At 39.4% G+C, this 17,548-nt stretch overlaps 3 protein-coding genes across 5 annotated transcripts in view; 1 reads left to right on the top strand and 2 right to left on the bottom strand.

The window, feature by feature from the left end:
* LOC124310473 (uncharacterized) overlaps positions 1-9,542 on the bottom strand; it is a 55,814-nt gene extending 46,272 nt beyond the window's left edge. For all 3 annotated transcript variants that reach the window (XM_046774466.1, XM_046774467.1, XM_046774468.1), the window contains exon 1: positions 8,797-9,542. In XM_046774466.1, coding sequence (XP_046630422.1) covers positions 8,797-8,896 — 100 coding nt within the window. In that variant the 5' untranslated portion in view covers positions 8,897-9,542. The remainder of the gene's footprint in view (positions 1-8,796) is intronic.
* LOC124310477 (uncharacterized) overlaps positions 1-17,548 on the top strand; it is a 151,784-nt gene that overhangs the window by 118,464 nt on the left and 15,772 nt on the right. The window lies entirely within an intron of this gene.
* On the bottom strand, positions 15,384-17,133 carry LOC124310476 (alpha- and gamma-adaptin-binding protein p34-like). The gene is made up of 6 exons (XM_046774471.1): positions 16,901-17,133; positions 16,626-16,798; positions 16,389-16,503; positions 16,035-16,196; positions 15,759-15,881; positions 15,384-15,651 (listed from the first exon to the last, which is right to left on the bottom strand). Exons 1-6 carry the CDS (start codon positions 16,962-16,964, stop codon positions 15,470-15,472), a joined length of 819 nt encoding a protein of 272 aa, XP_046630427.1. The 5' UTR covers positions 16,965-17,133; the 3' UTR covers positions 15,384-15,469.

Raw genomic sequence — 17,548 nt, 5'->3', positions numbered from 1 at the left:
ATGATGCCACTTTTTTGGCAGGTTTCAATGACCTCAGAAAATGAAGTAAGAAAAACGATCGCGTTAGAGCGACAAGAATGTTTTGGATGGGGTTAAAATGTAGAAGGATCACAAAATTAAAGGGCCTCGATATCGAATTTTTAAAGAAGCGAAAACTTAATTCATAAAATTTATAAATTTTGAAAGTAGAAGGATGGAGAGGTAAAAGAACAGAAAGGTCAGATCATAGAATGCCAAACTGTAAAATCGTCATAGTTCCTCTGGATAATATCTAATCGTATATAGATTTTCGATTTTGCCATTCTATGTTTTGACCTTTCTGTACTTCGACTTTCTATATTTACAATTTTCTATACTTGGACTTTCCACATTGTTAAATTTTACGAATAAGATTTTTGCCTCCAAAAAAAATCGATATTCTGGTCCTTCTATCAATTGAAAATTCTAGTTTTTTACCTCCGCGCGGACGTTTTTTCCCAATATATAAAAAAATTGGACAATTTTCGTTGTCTTCATTCCGATTGTCACAATTGCGTCTACCGTGTTGTACGGTAAATGTTGGCGAGTCGGTGATGCTGATGCAGGTGCATTAAGCGGCAGCTTGAGCTCTCACTGGAGATAATGTGATTGCGTCCTTCGAGTGCCGTTACAACGTGACTTCATTCCGCGCTCGCGAACCGCCGGCATTCCTGCTTATAGTGTATGGAACCGATTTTTACTTTTTTTTTTTCTAAATTATTCCTTGCATATTTTAATAGCGCGTACCTTCTTTAGCCACACCGTGCATATATCAATAATGCATGTACGTACGGCATAGCGGTACCAATTGTTTTCCCGCTGTCACGGAATCCAGCCATTGTTGCAGCAGCAGTCCGGAGGTGTGTAATCACTCGTATAACCTGAAGTGAAGTGAGAGGCGTTCTCAAGGTGAGGAAACACAGCAATGACCATTACCATCGTGAAAACTCCTCCGCTGCAGCCGCCACCGGAAACCGGATCCCCGAGGACTGCAAATATTACGCGACTTACCGACGCTGACGACCACTTTATGTCAGGAACTTGTCGACCTCGACCCGACCTGACTTGACCCGACCGCGAATAGACACTCGTCGCTCATACGTGACAACCCGATGCGCAAACGTTGCTTGTGCTTACTTGCGCAGCGTTGTTCGACGACCTGAGGGTGTTTCGAAATAAATGCAAGGTTCAAAAAAGCTGTCACTGTCAAAGAAACGCGAGTTTAGTGGATGCGGAGAAAAAATTTAACAGAGATACGATGAAACGAAGACGTGGAAATTTACAACACCCAGGAAATTACGTCTTTATGCCTTTAACGATTGAAGATACATACTGTCTCGCGAAATGTGTTAATTAAAAATTTGCGCAAGATAATCGGGAAAATTTACATTTATGGGACATCGGATTGACCTATAAATAATAAAACCGAATCAAACTTTGCTAAGGTTTAAACTTTTTTTTCTGGTCTTGAATATATATGAGCTTCATTATTTATGACATAACTTTTCTCGTGGATTTCAACATTCGTTTGTCGTTTGTGTTTATGTATATGTATGTACGGATGTATATGTATCTGTGCTATAGGAATGTGATAAATTTAACGTGTGTCGTAAAGGGTTTCCTTTCTCACTTATTTGTGCAATAGGTAAGTTATTGAAAAACAATTCTTTGCAGTGCAATACTACGGTTTTTATTGTTGTATAATTTTTTCCATTACTACGTAGTGTTTACCTAGTTTCATGCATCCGTCGAGTGTATTCGAGATCCGTTATTTATAATGAGTTGCTTATGAACATTGTGCAATCATTACGGAATTGTAGAATTTTAACTTATCCAAAAGAGTCAAAAATCTGTATGACAACATTCTAGAGCTTAGCAACGAATATCGGATATTCGAAAATTTCTACCAAAATCATGTCAAATTCTGAATTCACATAATTTTATAGCCGACGATCTTCGTCTAACAAGCGATGTCTTAAAATTCCTTGGTAGTTCATTCAATGGAATAGCGTGGGATTACGGAGGCTAGTCGGAGAAGCAGCATTAAACCGAGTTTCTTCGATGAGTTATTTCTATCGCGGACTTTCATTTCTTAGATAATCGAAATCGATTTGTAGAAAGCATCTTTTTCTTTCTGAAAAACCTTTACAGGAAACAAATAATTCCTCGTTTGGGCAAAGTCGACGCAATTCATAGTCTGCATGCATGAATATTTTCCTTCTATGCGCGTGTGTGTGTTTTTTTTTCGGTTTCTATTTTGCAATTCTCGTTCCTCCTGAGCTATGTCCGTAAACCTGAATTAAGCTCATTATAATACCGAGTGATAGTACGCAGTGCATACCCGTTCACTCGCATACGCCTCTTGCAACGTCACGATAAATGACATTCACGTTTGTTCTTCCTGCAACATCCCATCGGGAAATAAATATGCAGCCTACCTATAATCGCGTCAAGCACCTTTAGCCTACAGCTCGAGGGCAAAAGTCTAGGCAAGTGAGTTATTTCCGTGTCCCGAGAATCTGGCATACGCGTAGATACGCGCATGCACACTGTACGTGTATGCGCAGTGCGTATAAGTATAAGTTTATGTAAATAATGCATGTACATATACATATATCCGCATTACGCGCGCCTTAAAGCTTAAGATACGCGGGAAATCATTGAGGAGAAAACTATCGGCTGTGTGTACCTTCGGTACGTGGGTACACAGAAACAGGCTCCACTCGCCTTTCCCCGAATTCCTGATCACGTTGCATGGGGTAATGGATGTCGAAGAAGCGTAGCGAAGATCCATTCGCTCGAATCGATTGGTCGAAGGAGGTTGAGAAGATCGTAAGAAAAATGACGAAAAAGATAGGGTCACGAAATGTGAAGTGCAATTTTGAGGGTCAAAACTTGGAAGGATCAATATTTGGAACGGTCGATATAATGTAGAAATTTGAAACTAGAATTACTATTAATCAGGGACACTTTCAACAATCAGGATTTCAAACAATTCATCTTTTGCGAGCTTGCAATTTCGATATATCGCCCACTCCAAATATCGATACTTACAGATTTTGATCCGAACCGATTACAGTAGCGCCAGCAGGTAATTCGTCAAGTTCCCGACATATTTTGCCGGTACAATTTACTGCTGATCAATCAATAACGATGGTGAGTAAGAGATCCTCTGGCAGAGGAGCTCTCGGTATCATTGCAACAGAAGCTGGATCCGATTTTACGAATGTATAAAACTCTAACGAGGCCGGTTGATCATGTTGAAATTGGCAAATTTACCGTTCCAACGGCTGAGTTGAATTGAAACGAGGAAACTTGAGGAAGTATAAGTAAATCCGACCGTATGTAGAGAAATTAAAAGACGGGAGTCGAAGCACGGCGTCTCGTGCAACGTACCGAGATGGTTGAGAAAAGTTCGCGTAAAGCAACACGGGTAACCATAAGAGTAAGTATACATATAACGCGTGTGTTCCGGCGGCCGTGCCCTGGGGCACCTGGACGACCGAACGTGGGAAGACGGGTAACGGATCTGGAAGCGTGGTTCGAATTCTGAAATCTCGAGGTGCGCGACTCACTGACCCCGTTCCCCGCGATGATCGCATCGTCAGACTGTGTCGTACCTACCTCTACCTCTACCTCTACCTCTGCACCGCGACGTCGACGTGATCCTTGCCCAATGAACTCGTCGTCGTCGTCCTCGATTGTCGTTATATCTCCGACACACGATACGCGAGTGTCTGTTATTGCGTCAAGGGTGATGGAACTTCGGGCAATCGGAGGAAAAAGAGACACGAGTGAAATTTAAATAAAAATTTCTAGGTATTGTTTAAGGATCGCGGAAAAAGGTCTCTCTGTTTACTTGAGCGAAATTTATCGTTCAAGTGTTTTAAAACTTTGGGGAAGTTTAAAGAAGTGCCAATGTTGTTGAATAAAAGGTCTTTAGTTTGCACGAAGAATGGCACCAAGAGGCACATTTCCACTGTTAAGGGACTCTACGAGGAGTTTGAAAAATGTTCGGGGTCAAATTTACACCACTGACCCATCAGGGTTAAGGACGGAACTGCGGTTGAAAAGCGAGAATTAAGAGTTTGAAATTGAGAAAAGAGCGTTTAAACGATATACAAATATGGTATTTATGAGCGAATTGTGGTGAACGCAAATGAGACGACATTCTTGACCCTAATCGGTCACGTTTCGGTAGAATCGCATTCTCCAAAAAAGTGATATCCTACTTCAACAATGTGTTCTAAAAATCTACAACAAATATCTAGGTGTTGTTTAAGGATCGCAGAAAAAGCAATCTCAGTTTTCTTAACTAAAATCGATTGTTATATTGTAATAGATCGGCAAATTTGAGGTAACGCAAGAAACGTATTTTTTAAGGAGAAAATTGTGCGTGTGTGTGTTTTTTGTTTAAAGAATTGATTTCGAGTAAAAAACCTATGAAAGTCCATTCCTGAAATATTATCTATTAATAAAAAATTTATTATAATGTCCTTCAGAAAAGTATATTTATTGTAAAGATTGAATGTGCCAAAATTGTCGAAAAAAGTCCTTTATTTCACATTAAGAATTAAAGCGAGTGAAGTAATAATGATTGTAGGATTTTGTAAAATGTTTGACGTGATATCGACCCCAAGTGACCAATCAGGGTTTATTGATGTGTGGTCTGAGCGAATACTATTAACATAAGCTAAGATATTAACAATTTGAGAAAAGATTTTATTGTAACGTTTAAAATGATTGAACTCTGGTGGTTTTGACCCGATTCATATGTTTTCGGCTCATTTTGCTCGCCGACCAGATTCCACAAATCGTCTGATAAACATTTTAGGAATGTTGAAAAACGGCATATAGCGGTACAACGGGCAAATGTAATTCCTCAGGAACATCTGTTGAAACATGCTTGCACTAATCTATTTTCATGCGCTGTGAAGAAAACTGTTTGTAAATTTTATCTACTTGGTAAACATTCTCAAAGTTGTTATCTCTCGCAATTGGCTTGTGTTATTCGAATTCGTTTCCACTTATCACTGATGCAAATCGCAACTCTGGAGACTTTTGAATAGTTTTGTTTCACTCTACCGAACTTTCAATTCTACTCATCGTAGCTCAAGTGCTTGAAAATTTCTAACCCATATAGAAGATTTTGGCGTGATTCATCGACAAGATTTGCCACAGACTCAATTAACTCTCCGAGGAATAAAATTTGCGAATCACGGCCACAGTTTATAAGTGCGGAGGTGGAAAATTACGGTTTCGAACTCCCACGTGAGCGTATATATATATATATATATATATATGTGTGTGTATATATACTAACTAGAAACATCAAAATATATCCACGTGCCGTTAATTCTAACAAATTTTCGCGAATTTTTTCAATACGTGCGTACGAAAAGTTATAACGCGTTGGCGAACTCTCTCGTATAATAATAAGAAACGAGGTAAGCAGAAACTGTTTCGAAACAAGAATGCGTCCGCGATCAGTATTCGATCGATTGATTGATTACGCTTGGTGATTTTCTGATGCAAAAAAATTTACCAAACTCGAGCACCCCTTCCACGAGGCGCGCTAATTACCGATTAATCTCACAGCCATCGGGTTACTGATTTATCCATATAACGTGGGCACGTTGTGATATATGTATAAGACATGCGGGTGTCGACGGGTGTCGCAAACGGCAGCGCAGTGTGATTATTCGGTGAAAACAGCGGGCATGTAACGAACCAGCTTGTGAACTACGTGATATTTCGCTGTCCGGTTTCACTTTGAACACCTCCGAGGCATTGCCAACGAACCTTAAACTTTCAATTACACCGGTAAAGTGTATCGGACTCCCCGGAGTGCCTTCGTCGTCGTCGTCGTCGTCGTCGTTGCACGCGAATTTTTAATTATTATTGCTATTTTTATTTACTTATTTTTTTCAATCCCTTTTTCACAATCGTACGTATGCAAATGTGACGAATAGTACAAAACCGACCCTTGGATTTGCCCGATTCTCTGCCAGCGGAATACGGGAAGAGATATTTTCTCAGGAAACCCGACCAGCTGTGCCATGGACCTCCGTTTACTCCTAGAGAGAAGCTGAACGCGGAGAGATCAACGGAGAAAGTTACCTCTATATACATATTTCTACCCGCTGAATCGCGACCGCGGGGTTCCGATATATGCCCCAAGGTATGCACGCACGTTAATAAATACATGAATGCGAGTGTGTGATATTTGTGAGGTGTTATTGGAGATATCCAGGTATTCAGCCATGCGCGGATCTATCCCACTCACAGTCGGGATCTAACTTTACACTCTCGTGAATCGATGGAATTATAACTATTCGTTACAGACGAATGATTTGTTAGTTTCTATGCACGTACGTACGTACGTGTAAGCAGGCGATTATCAGAGAGTCATTTGATTCGTTCGAGCATTCAATGTCGGTCAGCGGCAAACCGTTTTGTGAGATTTATTCTAATTCAGGTATTCGAACCTGTCTCCTCGTCATTCACCTTGGCTTCATTTTAGAATTCTGAACTGAAATTACGATTATACGGAACTGGAGTTTGATTAAAAGGAGATTTTTTTTTTTTTTTTTTTTTTTACTGCTCCACTCGACGAAGTGGACAAAAGTTATGTAAGATATAAATTTTATCGTATCTTGCTAGTTTCTTTGGTGAAAACTTACTTCTTGCCCTGCAGATCGGTTCAAACTATAACTTTACGTTCGTAAACTGCATTTACTTCTGTCGTAAAAATCGAATCTTGTTTTATATTCTAATTCACATATCTACGGGTTACACCCAGAGAGATTTCTAAATGTGACTCGTACTATGTTGCGTACACAGTCCTCAACTATTTTCATTTTTTACCAGGACAAAATAACATAGCTCTCGGTAAAAAGTGAAAATGAATTTTGCATCTGTAACCAAAAAGCCTGATATGTATTTGTTATTATTATTCTTTATTGTGGTCATTCTTGCTTAACAAGCAGATTTATAATATGAGTGTTTCAGTTACCAGAAAATAAATTATTGACACCTATAATTAAGTAGAATCATTATTTTCAAGACGTTTTCCTACAATACGAGCAATATTTGAAACCATAATTGCAACGATGTATCCACTTTGTGAAGATTTTCTAATAATCGCGTATATAACGATTATTTTAATTTAATTTTTAGAAGTAGAAATTTTTTATCGTATAATTAATTACTTCAATCGAAATAACTCACGCATTACACGCAGAAAAGTTAATTATAATAATAAATCTGTTATATAGCGCGCTGTTTACGCGATATTATATACTGCAGACACATCATGTCACGCCTATTTCTGGCTATTATTAATACACGTACTCCGCGTAAAGGTATGAAAAAAAAAAAAAAATTATAGCCACGATTTTTTTCTTCACTCATTGGTACTTAATAATAAGGTAAAAGTCGATAAATAAATGATGGGTATACGATATGAAGTATGGTATAAGGAAGAGGTGATTCCCAGCTGAATAACCATTAAATATAATTCTTATTGTATAAATCCTGAACACACGATATCTAGCCTACAAATATACCTTACAATCGTATATATATTATATATATACGAGATCGTATACTTTACCCGACGCCGGAGATTTGAACGGCTGCATCAGAAGCTGCGCGAATCTCTTTCTCCACTCGATCTATGGACGTTGACGTAATTGTACAAGCATAGATAATTAATTAAAAACTTTTTACCTGCCCGGTTCGTTTGAAAGGCACTTGAGTGTTCGTTTCAATTAAATCGATGGAATTAAAACCGTGTCTCGAACTACAATGGAACAGGTATATCAATCGATCCATTAATCGTTTCAAATCGATTATCGTATCATCTCACATCCTGGTGTGTCGAACTATAAAACGAGGGGCTATATTCACTTACAGATTACGTGACAAGCGTTTGCGAGACTTCAATGATTTCACGCGATTCCCAATAACTTGTTCCGATTTCGTATGATTTTATTTTCAAAGATATTTTTATTTGTGCTTGGTTTCCGAACGATTTCAAATGATTTTCAAGGGATTTCTTAGGTATCGCTTAGCATAAAGTGGTTTGCGAATACAATAAGCGAATAGTCTTGACGATTACGAAACCTGAGATATCGAGTCGCTGATTCACTGCGAATATATGTATAGGGTAAACAAATGTAAGGACAGCTTTTGGTGATCCGAAATCATTTTTAAACCGTAATCGACAAGTGTTACGAATGATTAGGAAAATCTCGTTTACTCCAGATGGATTCGCCCATTGTCGCGATAATAAAGCGGATGCAGAGTCGAGCTTGTACGTTACAACGCTGTTACAATCGTAGAGATACAGTGTCTTTGTCAGAGTCTTTGGAGCGTAAAGTCGTCACGTTGGCTCGTGCCTGATTATATCGATATAACAGCCCGAGTGAAGGTATCGCGGCTGCAAGGCCGTCAGGGCATTTATTTCGAGGGCGTTGTATGGACAGCCGATGACGATGACGAAGACGACGACGATGATGACGTTACTTAGGTAATATAACCGGTGTTGGTTGCACAGTATGCAGATTAATCCCATACATAATTGCAAATTTACGGGTAATTGCACCCCTCGAAGTTCAACGACGCTGCTGAAGCTCGTTACTTTGTTTTTTTTTTTTTCTTCAAAAAATCGTCGCGTCATCGCGGTTGAAATTGATAAATTTTACAGCTTCCGGGACCGGAAAAACGCGGATGCAGTCGCTGTAAACGGTAGCGCCGAGAGAGGCTTTGACTCACCTTGAAGGGTGCGAGCTTGAACGACGAGCACCGCCAAGAAGAAGAAGAAGAACGCCGGAAGAAGCTTGGTGAACCTCGACCGCCGCGTATCCTCTCCCATATTGATATCTGCTCGATACTTCGAACCTCCCGATCCTCCCTTCCGGTTGTTATATTATATACGATGATTCTCGGTGCAGTTTTATAACGACACTTTACGTAACGATTGTCCGATTTTCAGTTGACAGTAATTTTATACAGGGTAAAGAAAACACTCTGTTACCTCTACGCGTATATAATTTTACTGTTGAACTTTTTTCTATTAAAAAAAAAAAAAAAAAATTGACACCGTTCACACCCCCTACATAATCGTCGTTTCTCGAGGCGCCTGGTCGCCGCGTATTTTAACAGAAATCCTTGACAAGCTTCGCTCGGTTTACGAAATTACAGCGAGTTTTTTTTAAGCTCGAATGTTCCGGTCCTCCTCGGTATCCGATTATTGATATCCTTAGGTTTGTAAAATTTATTTATCACGCGTGAAACACGCCTCGTAACCGACGCGATTTGTTTGTTTTTTTTGTTTTTTTTTGTTTTTTCAGTTTCAATTCGTCAATTAATTTCTATATCATTGCAATCGTTGTACTCCCGACATGTATCTTTCTTTCGTATCGTATAAATATGTGTGCAAGACAACGTGCAACGCACTCCGACAACGATATGCGGAGAGTTGTTATTTTCGAGCTGGTGTCTCGCCGGGGACTGTCGAGTCCTGGCCAACGGAGAAAGGTGTTCGTTCGTTCGTTCGTTCCACGACCCGGCTCTCGCCTCCCCCCGAAGGCTCGAGAGGCACTCGAGGCACTATCCGGCATTATGGGACCTCCTGCAGGCCCCTCTCCGAGCTCGCCGGGCATGGTGAACCTCTTCTTCGAGGGCCCGAGACTCCGTCGACTCTTCGGAATCGTGCGGTTTCAATTTAGGTAGACCCATACCTTGGATTTTTAACAGTATTGGGACTTGCGACGGGAGGCGGGATAATTTGAGGAAGATTTAAACCAATGATAAAGGGGGGGATACTTGAAGACAGACATTTCTGTATAAAATTTTTGTATTATGTGTTATAGGTGTAAGAATTGCGTAGACTGTAACGATTCGTTTGTGGAAAACGAAAAACTTACATTTGAACAAATAATGATCCAATTTTTACCTCGTTACCATCTACGTCGTATAATAATCGATTGAACAGAGATGATAAGAGATTAACGAGTTTACATGACGGGCGATTTTCCTATACCCGCATCTAGTCTATAAAGAGGAGTATAAAGTGTATTATAGTTAACTGTTGACTTGGTCAGTTGATTCTTACGGTACCTAGCGCGGAGCTGTACCTACTCCAGATAGTATACATCTACAATAGTATTAAGAGGAGAGAGAGGGAGAAAGAGAGAGAAAGATGGGGGAACGAATAAAAGAACCGAGTAAAATTTCATTGAAGATTTCGATCATGATGTAGGTGTTATAATAAAGCTCGAGAGATTGACGAGGTGCAAAACGAGATGAGGGTTGCGTAATGCGTTTTTATTACCTTCGGTATTCCATATTAATTTATTGAAATTAGTGTAACATTAATTACCCACATCTCTGTAATTACATACGTCGCGTTATATACTTTATACACGGCTATATTGCAGAAGTTTTACGTCACAAATTCGGTGTAAAATGCATGTATTATAGAAAACGAACTTATATATTTATGTATATATATATATATATGTGTGTGTATACGACACGCATATGCCTGAGATACGTAACTATACTTGGGCTTGTCGACAGTTTTTATAACGCTGCAATGTATATATATAGATATGTATACATGTATATTATGCAATTTGAATATAGTAACAAACGACTAAATCTCGCTTGTTAGTGAAAGCAGACATTGTTTTTTCGCACTAAGATATCGTGACACTAGAGTTCCATTTTCACTGTACTCTATAACAATTTGTATTATACCTACATTTTCATTTTCATATTTATTTAGATTCATTTGACATATTATGAATTATTTGATAACAATTTGACATTGTGTAGGTATAGTTGATTACCCATAATGTATAACGAAATTTTTCTAATTATTCCTCTGTATTTCATTGGAGTTTGTTTCTTTCGTATCCTTCGGTTCGTCAAAATTGATGTGTAACGAAAGAAGAAAAATTATGTTCAACACGTTTATTCATTCGATGATATCCGCGGTATAATTCTGGTGTACGCCGTGCCATTAAATTGTACATCTTAGATCGGTGAGCGCATCTTTCAGACATTCGAGACACCCGTTACAGAACCGTATTACGTTGGCTAATTGAAAAAGAGCGAAAGATGAGATAAGAATGATAAAAGGCGAGGAGCGCAAGTCGACTTGCAGCAGACACACCGTTTTGTACCCACACGCGGGTTCGAGAACCGTGTCTACGAGCATCGCCCCGTGTTTCCTGCTTGTCTTATAGGTACCTATATATAATACATCAGGTAGTTTGATTTTTTAATATACAAATCGTTTCAAACAGAGTATATATTATACTCAGCTATAATACACGCTTCGGAGCAACGGCTTATGGCATACCTAATAAACGACGCATAACAAACGCGCGATAACGGGTTCGTCGATCCCGAATTTCTGAACGATCGTACGCGACGAACGCGGGAAGATTTGGAAAAAAAATATATGGTTATAATCGATTTTGGAGAATGCGGAAGAAAGGAATTTTGCCGCTATGCCGTGTATGTAAATAAATTATAGTAGGTATATAAAATATTATTCCTTGCAGTCAAATTCCTTGAAACTGGGTATATAAAGATTCTCGAGGTCGCTGATTTCGAAAATAGGATCAGATGTGCGAAATTTGCAAAATTGAAAAATCCGGATGTTAAATGAGCTCGTAAGATCTATTTTTATGATTTCAAATTCGCCATATTCGATCCGCTATTTTGAATCTTGAATATTTGACGTTGGATTCGTTTTTAACGACTCCAAAAATCCAAGATTACCGAATTACGCTTTTCTAGTCACCATAACCTTCCCAAGATTACATTTATTCTGTAAAAATAGGTGCTTTCAACACTTTGTTCACACTTATAGCGCTAAACTATAATCGAGGAATCATCAAAATCCTTCCTAAAACATCAACATTGACATCTTATCATTCCAATTACGTAAAAAAACAAAATTACAGCGATATCTCAAAAATTGAATATGAACCTTGAATAACCGTTTCAGAAAAGATCTTTCATCTATGAGACGCTGTGCCACAAAGGGTTAATTCCTGCTCATGCTCGAATAAATTGATGATTAAAGAAATAACTCGTTAATCCTGGATAAAAAAAAAAAAAAAAACTATAAGGATATCTCTTTCATACAGTTGAAAGTAAAGGAGGACATGTTCTCATATCTCTCGTCGCGGAGTAAAAGCCTGCACAAGTGGCATATACGGGGAGTTGAAAAAATTAACAATTGTGGACGGTGTATCCGTGTTATTATGTACATACACTGTTATTTTCACATACAGTGCAAAACAATAGGTATCTTGTTTCCTAAAACGCCGATACATACCCACTATTCAATTATACGCGCTTGACATTTGAAAATAGTATGACGAAAAATCGTCCTTTTCATTTCACGATTATGATATACATCGTATAATATGTACTTTTATTCCTCGCGGTAAAAATGTCGATAACAGTCTGCGGTTATTTTATCCCGCGTGTTTCTAATCTGTATACAATAAATCCGTTGCTTTTCATCGATCACGAGTAACAAGATGGTACCAAGCATAATTTTTCTGCTACAACAAACGCCCCGAAATTTCTTCTTTCCGAAGACTCCTGTTTTTCTATTAGGTAGGCACCTACATACCTACATACCTACACTTGCTACAGGTATGAGTAAACCATGAGGTCTGTGCACGTATACGTACTTATGTTTCCGCGTGTCATTTACCCAGCTGACATACCGCGGATAAAGAGAAAATTTATACGAGAGAGAAAAAGAGAGAGAATTAGAAGGGGCTGAATCATCATCCGCGGAAGCTGCTTGCCGCGTGTCCAGCGTTTTTACATATAATCATGCGAGACTTCACTCGGGCAGGCAAGAGGTATAATACACGAGACAAGATCTTCCTTTCGAATTCTTGGCGCAAGGTTTCTTTCAAGGAATTTTCAAGCTAAGCAAACATATCGGTATTCAACCAACGCACGCCTACGATCACCGAACCTGTCTCTCTCCTCTGGGTGGGATTTTACTGGACATCAGTGTCCAGTTCCACGGATTTTAATACGACGACCGCAACTCTCGAACACCGCTCGGAATCTTAAAGTCCAAGAAATTGCGATTTTTGCCTCGAGTTGGTTCGAGATTTTACCAATCTTCAAGGCCCCTCGATTTATTTACCCGGATCGGGTGTGGTAAGTGTACCAATTAACGAGACGTTTAGAACCAATTGTTGACCCTTGTATTTTTCAAAATTACAAATTTACGGCACGAATTGTGAATTTCTCGAGGATTAAAACCAATTGCTAGAGAGTTAGACGCTAGAAATAAATTTTTTTTTTATTCAAGAACTAAGGATCAAACAGATGGAACAAAAAGAGGTCAATAACCGGTACACGTACCTTAACTCTCTAAATCGTAATGGCGTATTTCTGCGAGAAGCGGAAACTGCGGAGTCTCTTCGTCAAACCCACTATAGTTTCAAGATTTCTTATTGTAGCAGAATAAATAAAATTTACGAAAATAGCCGTGGTTCACGCGATGAATCCTAATTTTACGAGCGCGATAAAATAACGACTTTCGTCTGCAAGCCGGCAGCAGGTGATGGCTATAACGCACGCTCGCTCAATGCGATATTACGACACATAGAAATAATGCTCAAGGTGTGGAAAAATGTCGTCGTAATCATTGACGTTCGATAAATTCTATCTACGTTCACGGGCAAAATCGTTTATCGCTTTATTCAAAATAAGGGATTTTTTTCTATGGGTATTACAATAAATAAGACTGTCCGCACAAAAAGCGCACCCATTAACTTATCGTACCTACACCTGAGACCGATGCTGGAAAGATCCGCAAAAGAGAAACTCTTTATTTTTCTCATCTCGTCGCATACAGAGGGGAAAGTAATGTTAAACATTTTTGGAACGCGGTGACGCGTATAATGATTTCAAGCTTAAATGCCATACAATCGCGTATAATTAATATACACACCTCGAATACTTGTAATCTCTTTTGCAAAAAGCAATATAAAGTCTCTCCGAAATTGTAAATTGATGTAGGTAGCGTGATATTTGAAACTGTGAGTAAAAGGTAAAATGTTGAGCTCAAAACTTAGCCGTAAGAGTTATTAAAAAAATATGTTTTTAAAGTATTTTACTTTTTGAATCGCTTTACGCCGATGTAAAATTAATATGGCCACGATTGGGAATACTTGGGATTTTATTTCAAATCTAAGATCATTTACAGGACTAACCAGTCATCGAATACTGTATAAAGCCGATTAGAATAACGACGAGAATAGCTTATTGTTAGATGTGATATCATCTTTGATGATGTCCCGCAAAAACGACTGACAATAAGCTTATAACGAAACTGATTTGCGTGTAGACGCGCATGTCTTACGATCTACGTCTCAATTTTAAATTTATTTCGAATCCTACAGGAAAAAAGATGTTGTTACGTTATCGGTTTCGTAATAGGATATTCCTAGAAAGATCGTCGTAAGGTAAAATAAAGCAAAAACTCATTAATTTCATTGCCTCGACTCGTTTGCCACATTCGACCAACTCTACTACTAGCACTTTAGCCGAAAATTATGCACAGTTGAAAATGTCTTCAAATAAATTCTGTCCTAACCAGATAAGAGAAGGTACGAAAACGTCGAAAAGATTATAATCTCTCCTGACCTTCCAAATCGATAGCAATTGCGTCACATTTTTTGATTATTCTCGAGATAAATTTACTCAGTGGGAGTTCACACTTCTAATTAAATAATATCTAATGGTTCGTTTTTAGGGGAACGCAATTCAATATCATACGTAAAGTTGAATAATTATCACCTTAGCGGACAGCTTCGATTGAATAATTTTGGTAAATCAGCACTGCGTCACTGATTAGCGTTAATGTTTTCATAACGGTAAAAAAGGCACAAAACCGAGCATCGGTATTTATTACAGCTATATACGTGTAATCGGTAAACACGGGTCATCGAATAATCAAATTAAATTCTTCAAACGGCTCTGTTGCTATCGGAAACCGTGTACAATATTAAAATTAATGTACGATATAGGACGAGAGAAGACCAAACTTGGAAGTCAGTTAGAACAAAAAAGAAAAAAAAAAAAAAAAAAAACAACACTCGTCTCTGACAAATCCGAATTCGTCGAGTATCAAGTGTTGCGGCGAAGCCCAGTTCGAGTTCACGTTCAAGGTTAACGGATGAGCAATCGACGCCGAGGAATTCAACTACAGCTTCACATCCGGTACATGGTGTGGGGATAATACTGCGGATCCTGATGTGCGGCCGCGTTGGCATAGGAGAGATTTGATTTAGAACACAAAAATATGACTATGCTTATATATTTATTTACCATATTCAACATATACATAATACATGTACAACGCGTCTTCGTTTACATAATGATACCTTCTTCATTGGTCCAGACCGTCTATCTCCTCCGGATCTCCGCCCATCGCTTTCCAGAATGCTGTTACCAGTTCCTCCGCCGCTGCCCGCCTCTGATTCTCCGGCAAAGTAGCCGCGTGCTCCTTCATCGCGAGTAACTGACCAAACAGTTCGCCGAAATCTGCGTTCTCGCCTCCCATCATACCCTCTGCAAGTTTTGTTCAAATAGGCATGTCGTTTATTTAAATTCGTTGCTCGATATTTACTCTCACTTATAAGACAGCGAACTCTTCATCTTAGGTCAATTATTCTCACCCAGCATGTGCTCTAACTGCAAACCCTGGGACATATTGTGAATCCCGTTCAAATGAACACCCTGCAACTGTTCGTCAACTTCCGCTATATCGATGCATCCGCTTTCTGGTAGCGTCGAACAGCCTGTCAAAAATACCGTCTCTATTATTAAACAAGTGCAGCATGCTTTTTTTTCTTTAAAGATAGTTCACGGGTGGATCGCGTACTTTGTACAAAACTGATTTTTTTCAACGACTCAACGTATGAGAAAAAACATCGTTGATACAGCAGTTATACCTTTGAGATCCATGTTGGGCCATGTATGAGCATGAAGAGCTTCGACGATTCTGTCAATGCCGTGCTTCTCGTTTTCATCTTCCGAATCATCTTGATTTTCCACTGCCTCGGGGCGATTGAAGTCGACGAGTTCAAATTTGTACTGTGCGCACCACTCCAGGACTGGTAGAATAACATGATTAACTCAGGGATCAATTTGTCGCTACAAACTTACAAGATGGAAGTTAGTAACGATGACGTAATGAAAATTGAATTTATTTTTCACTTCCAAAAAGACTGAATAAATGAAGTTTTCAAACTATGAGTACTTTTCGATTCATCATTTTCAGACAACTCTCAAGTTGCCAAACTTACCTCGTTCAACATTTCCTCTTTGGATCGTCGAATCCCAAGCGAGTATTTGTACTTCAGCCTCGGAAAGTGAACTGATCAGCGGAGCCCATTCGTCCAGCGCATTTGTTCCGTTCTCCTGATGCAAATAATGCAAGAAAGTTGAAAGGAACACTTTAGATCATTGTTAAACGCGAGTACAGTCAGCATCAGCGACACGTAGGAATTTAAAAAAAAAGCTCTCGTATAAGTACGACTTACAAGTCGACCGTCGTAGTAAATGATTAACGCCTCGACAGATTCGGAGTCAATTTTGACAAGAGGGTTGTCGGTGGTGCAGAGCATAACCTGCGCCTTGTAATATTTGTTCTCGATGTCCCAGAGGTAGTAGTTGACAGCGTCATCCTCGGTGTCGAGTTCCTTAGCCCCGATATCTGCGGAATATACCGTTGATGATATTACCGAGTAATTGCTTACAAGTAGCTGCTCATCCCCCGAATCGTTGTTTACCAAAGCTGGGAAGGCTGTACACGTACCTCTGGCTATTTCATCGGCCTTTCCGCTTGCCGTGCTGGCGATAAGCACGCGAGGTAAATTCATCTTATTCCGAGTCTGCGACGTTTATCCACTTGCTTTTCTCCACTCACAGAGACTGTTAACGACAATTGAGAGGTGCTATAAACCAGCACGCGCAACGGGTCTACTAAACTTCAAATTTTAGGTTAAGTTCGCTCGACCACTTTGACAGCAGTCGACGCTCGACGATCGACGCGCTTCGAGCTATCGCGTCTTACAGCTGGAATTTTAAACCTGGCTGCTGCCATGTGCGTTTCATTCCGCAGACGAGTGTCGAACACCGCGGATCGGCGAGTTCTTATCGGTATCGCGCAACCCTTCAATTCTCTGACGAATATGGCTGAACGGCCGTATCTCGCCCCTCCCACGTGGTTGAAAATGACCGGAATCAACGTCGAACGTTGCGCTTTCCATATTAGCTCTCCAGTCTATTTGCCGACTAAAGAAAACAATTTTTTGGCGATGAGACTTGAGTGAGTATGAGTTTGTTTATTCGGTTTATTCTTACGTTAATTGAACCGCTCGCAAAGCCTTTTGGATAATTCGAAATTCTCAATATAATGCTCGAGGTGGTTCATTTTAAAACTCTCTTTTTTTTAAGGTGTTCC

This window comes from Neodiprion virginianus, chromosome 1 (genome assembly GCF_021901495.1).
Source record: "Neodiprion virginianus isolate iyNeoVirg1 chromosome 1, iyNeoVirg1.1, whole genome shotgun sequence".
Taxonomy (NCBI): Eukaryota; Metazoa; Arthropoda; class Insecta; order Hymenoptera; family Diprionidae; genus Neodiprion; species Neodiprion virginianus.
Note: the sequence above shows the minus strand (reverse complement) of the source record. Positions and strands in the feature narration are given on the sequence as shown.

Coding starts and splice junctions, on each gene's coding strand:
- LOC124310476 (XM_046774471.1), bottom strand. CDS start 16,964: ATGAATTTACCTCGCGTGCTTATCGCCAGCACGGCAAGCGGAAAGGCC. Junction 16,504..16,625: donor TTTACTACGACGGTCGACTT/GTAAGTCGTACT, acceptor TATTTGCATCAG/GAGAACGGAACAAATGCGCT. Junction 16,197..16,388: donor AAGAGGAAATGTTGAACGAG/GTAAGTTTGGCA, acceptor TTATTCTACCAG/TCCTGGAGTGGTGCGCACAG.